This window comes from Miniopterus natalensis, chromosome X (genome assembly GCF_054644295.1).
Source record: "Miniopterus natalensis isolate mMinNat1 chromosome X, mMinNat1.hap1, whole genome shotgun sequence".
In the NCBI taxonomy this organism is placed as follows: Eukaryota; Metazoa; Chordata; class Mammalia; order Chiroptera; family Miniopteridae; genus Miniopterus; species Miniopterus natalensis.
The window spans coordinates 54,985,145-54,989,451 of NC_142103.1; the positions used below are offsets into that span (position 1 = coordinate 54,985,145).

Below are 4,307 nucleotides of genomic sequence, written 5' to 3' on the forward strand. Positions count from 1 at the left end.
CTGGGGGGACGCCTGGCGCTGCTGTCCAGAATTCGAAACCCGCACTGCCTGCGCACCCCAAGCTGCGGAACGTTTGGAGCCAGCCGCATTCGCCAGCCTCACGCTCCACTGCCCAGCTCAGCTCAGCTCTGCGCACTTGCCCACTCCGAGTCCGGTCCAGCGGTTGTTTTTTTGCTTTCCTTCTTGCCTGTCCCCTCCGTTCCATCCTCCTACCCAACCCCTCCCACACCTAGGAGAGTGCATTACCCACTCAGAGCTGCAGGAAGCTGAGCAGCGCTCCCCCAGAGCTCTGTGGAGACCCCCCCATCCCTCCGTCTCTCTTCCCCTGGCTCTCCTTGGCTCAACAGCTTAAGGATTTTGAGGTTTTCCAAAGGCGTCAGGCTGGACCCCCCGACCACCGAATCGCCCCAAGGGGCTTTCCCAAACCCCAGCACCATGAGCTATGGGGACGAACTGACCCCCGAAGCTCTGAGTGTGCCAAGCGGGTTTGATGATCTGATCACCTCCACCGCCTCCCAGGTGCTGCAGGCTATTTCTAATGCCGCGTCAGCGGTTGGTAGCTCAGGCCCGGATAGCGTGCTCTCCGTGATCCATAAGCTACCTGACCATATCTCAAACATGGGCAACCTGGCTGACACATCAGGTCCCATGGCTTCAGAGATGGTGTCCCAGGATGAGCGGGTACAGTTTTGGCTAGTAATAGGGTACACCATAGTGGTATTTGCTGCCATACTAGGCAATTGGGTCCTAAACCATGTGATTATGAAGTACAAGAAGATGCACACTGCCACCGGCCTCTTTGTCGTCAACATCTCCGTGACCAACATGATGCTTGCTTTTCTCAGCTCTCCCTTCACTATGGTAAGCTGGGTGCTGAAGAGGGCGATCCGGGGCTCAGGCCGTGAGAGCAGAAACGCAACTTTGCACTTGCAACAGAGAGCTGGGTAGTGGGAAGGAGCGCTGAAGCGGGTACAGTTGATTTGGAAAGTGCGTAGAGACAGGAATGGCTGAGAGATGTAAACGGTTTGGCACTTGGGGGGAGGGGAGCTACATGATTGTGATTGCGTTGCTGAATTAATCTCCTGCCTTGGCAGAGGCTAAGGGACTTGTGTGCCTTAAGGAAGCAGGGGGGGGAGGGTGTCATTTTTCGGGTGAGCTTTGTCACAAAGACTTAGCCTCAGTATTCCCATCTTTCAAACGCAATGCTTGGAATGGAAGGTGGCTAACAATTTTTGTGATATGAGGTCTGTGTCTTCAAGCTGGGCCGTTTCTGTGGAAACAGATGGGAAGGGCATGAGGGTATGAGAGCTGCAATGTGGAAATATTTGCTTCCCACGACAATAATGCCAGCAGTTTGGTGAAGCAAGGAGGCCTCTCTACTTATGTTTTGAGCTTGTAAGAGGAGAATACCCAGGACTGAGTCCTGGTGCCTCACCATGTCCTTTCTCCCACAGGTGCGCTATCTGTGTAATTCCTTGGTGTTTGGGAAGATGACATGCCACCTCAGTCGTTTTGCTCAGTACTCTTGTGCCTATGTAACTGTGATGACCATGGCTGCTATTTCCCTGGACCGTCATCGGGTATGTGTTTCCCAGGGCTCTTCAGGTCTTATAAAGGAGTAGGTTTTTCTTCTAGATAGATGGAAGCAGCTAAGAACACATAATTTTAAATGTTCTTTGAGTTCCTTGAGACAATCTATGTGAATATATATATATATGGATTGCAAAATGTGAATTACAGACTTTTGCCATATCAAATCTTATGTAATAAAAATACCATCATCCTTGATATGGTGCTATGGAAACAGAGATGCAGCAATAAGAAAATGATAAGAAAGTGTCCTCCTTCTCCTTTGGAAAATATTTTTTATTTGCTGCATTGCAGGACCGGCTAAGGGAAGAAAGAGGGAAAGGATGAGTCAGAGGAGGGTGTGGCTTCAGGGCTGGTGGTGGGTTGAGCCTGAATGGTGGGCTTGAAGTCTGTGAGTGAGAGCTGAACATATGAAATGGAAAGAAATTGAGAGATTGAGGAAGAAGGAGTTGAGAGGAGGGATGGAAGTGAGTTAAAAGGAAGGAGGTAAGGTCAAGGGTGAGAAGCTGGGTTAATCAGATGGGAGGGAGCTAGGAAACAAGTGCAGTAGGAGGAACATAGGAGGGAGATTGAAGGAGTTGTGGCTGGAACCAGATGCAGCAGGCCATAGAGAAATCTAGGTAATAGATGAAGGAAGCTGGGAGAGGGCATGGACGAAGTGAAGGTGGGGAGGAAGAGAGAGGAAGGGAGGTAGCAAAGATTGACCATGGAAGGATCAAGATGGGAAGGGATGGAAGGATAAAGGAAAGGGACATAAAGGGAATCAAGTGGGAGAAAGGATGGAGGGACTTGGAGTGCTCACCCTTCAATATATGATAAAGAAAAAATAAGTTACACTTTTGGACATCCATCTCTCTTCTCCACTGAACTCCCAACTGGGAGACAGAAACTTCAAAATCAGTCCACTTGGATCACTATCTTCTCATTGAAATGTTTCTCTCTACACTAACCAACTTTGTTCTTTCATAAAACAAAATATAACTTGTCAGTCAACAGAACTAGTACCTGCAGCACATTACTCACCCACCTAGCAAGTCTTTGCACTTTTGCAAAAGAATGTCAGTTGAGGAATGACTAGTAAATAACCCTAATATGAATTGTTGAATTGGGCTGGGGTCTTTTCTTCCAGGTGATGCTATATCCCCTGAAGTCCCGAATTACTCCAATGCAAGGCAATGTTTGCATCATTCTCATCTGGATTGTGAGCACCTGTGCTGCTTTGCCACATGCCATTTACCAAAAGCTTTACCAAGTGGAGACTGGGTAAGAGGAACACAGGATGGCCAGTATCTGGATTCCAGCAACCCATTACCTTGGAAGCCTCGTGGAATAAGGGGAATGGAATAGGGGCTGGAACAGCACATTTCAAAACATGGGTACAAAAATAAATTTCTCTACACTGGAATTTATTAAGAGGATCCAAGAACTCTCATGACAATGGGTTGCTAGGCATATTTCTTTCTGTTTGGGGTCCGTTGTTTGATGTCTGGAATCAGTGAACACTAAAACTCCCTGCTTTATAACTCTAGTCTTCAGTCCTAGCACAGACACAAATAGTAAATATGTCTCTTCCTTAAGACCTGGCTGCCATATAACACCTGACTGTGGGGCTAAGGGAAAAGGAAAATTAAGTTAATGTTTCTCTTTCTCTGTCTTTCTTATGACCTAGAAACATAACTGAAGAAACTGCCTGCCTCCCCAGTTTCTCCTATACTTCAAAATCCACTTGGAAATACCTTGACCTGAGCACCTTTTTGCTCTTCTTCATCTTGCCATTGATGGTGCTGATAGTGGTCTATGGTCATGTAGCCAAGAAGTTGTGGATCCATAATGCTGTTGATGACATCAATATTCACACCTACATTTGCCAGCGTGGGAAGAAGAAACAGAGCCTGAAGATGCTGATCATGGTGGTGCTTGTCTACACTATTTGCTGGCTTCCCCTCAACCTCTATCTGGTGCTGCTATCCAGTGAATCCATCTCAAGCCACAACAGTCTCTACTTCTTCCTCCACTGGCTTGCAATTAGCAGTTCATGCTACAACCCTTACATCTATTGCTGGCTTAGTGATAGCTTCCATGTTGAAGTTCAGAAGGTTATCATGGAAATCCAGAAGATGCTACTAGATGGAATCAGCCGACTGAGAAGGGAGCACCGCCAACTGAGCTCTGTCTCACCCACTCACCACACTGCTAGGGTGGATCCCAATCCTGGAGTGCCCAAATTCCCACGATTCAAAGATTTTGATGAGCTACCCAGTCCCCCTCCATCCCCAGAGATGGAAACCTCTTTTCTCTATCCACAAGTGCCTAGAGTTTAAGCTGCCCAGACCGCGATAGATTATCCATCCTCAAAAACTCAGATAGGGTGGGACCAAAATAATTAAGTTTAATTCGTTTTACATGGTGGGGGGAATGGAGGAAGGGGTTGGAATTTGAGGGATGGGGTCCATGTGAGTCACCATATGTGTCTCACTCCCTCTTTCATTTTCTTCTGTCTGTCTTTTCTCCTATTTCCTTTCCAACATTTTCTTTCTCTCAACAGTAAGTAAATTGAAGATATTAGATCTCCAGGTTCATCAGAGATGTTTTTACATAACTCAAAGGAAAGTTATATTCTGACTTGGGTCTCCTGAATTTCATCTCTGATTCAGGAGACTCTTCCCTTCTCCACTCTTTGTGTGCCCACCTGGCCATGGCACTTGTCTTCTGACATC

General features: G+C 47.0%; 1 protein-coding gene across 1 annotated transcript; it reads left to right on the plus strand.

Annotated features, from left to right (window-relative positions):
* The first annotated feature begins 375 nt into the window (after positions 1-375).
* Positions 376-4,004, plus strand: LOC107541860 (G protein-coupled receptor 83-like). The gene is made up of 4 exons (XM_016219045.2): positions 376-861; positions 1,455-1,580; positions 2,720-2,853; positions 3,260-4,004. Exons 1-4 carry the CDS (start codon positions 436-438, stop codon positions 3,909-3,911), a joined length of 1,338 nt encoding a protein of 445 aa, XP_016074531.1. The 5' UTR covers positions 376-435; the 3' UTR covers positions 3,912-4,004.
* The last annotated feature ends 303 nt before the right edge of the window (positions 4,005-4,307 follow it).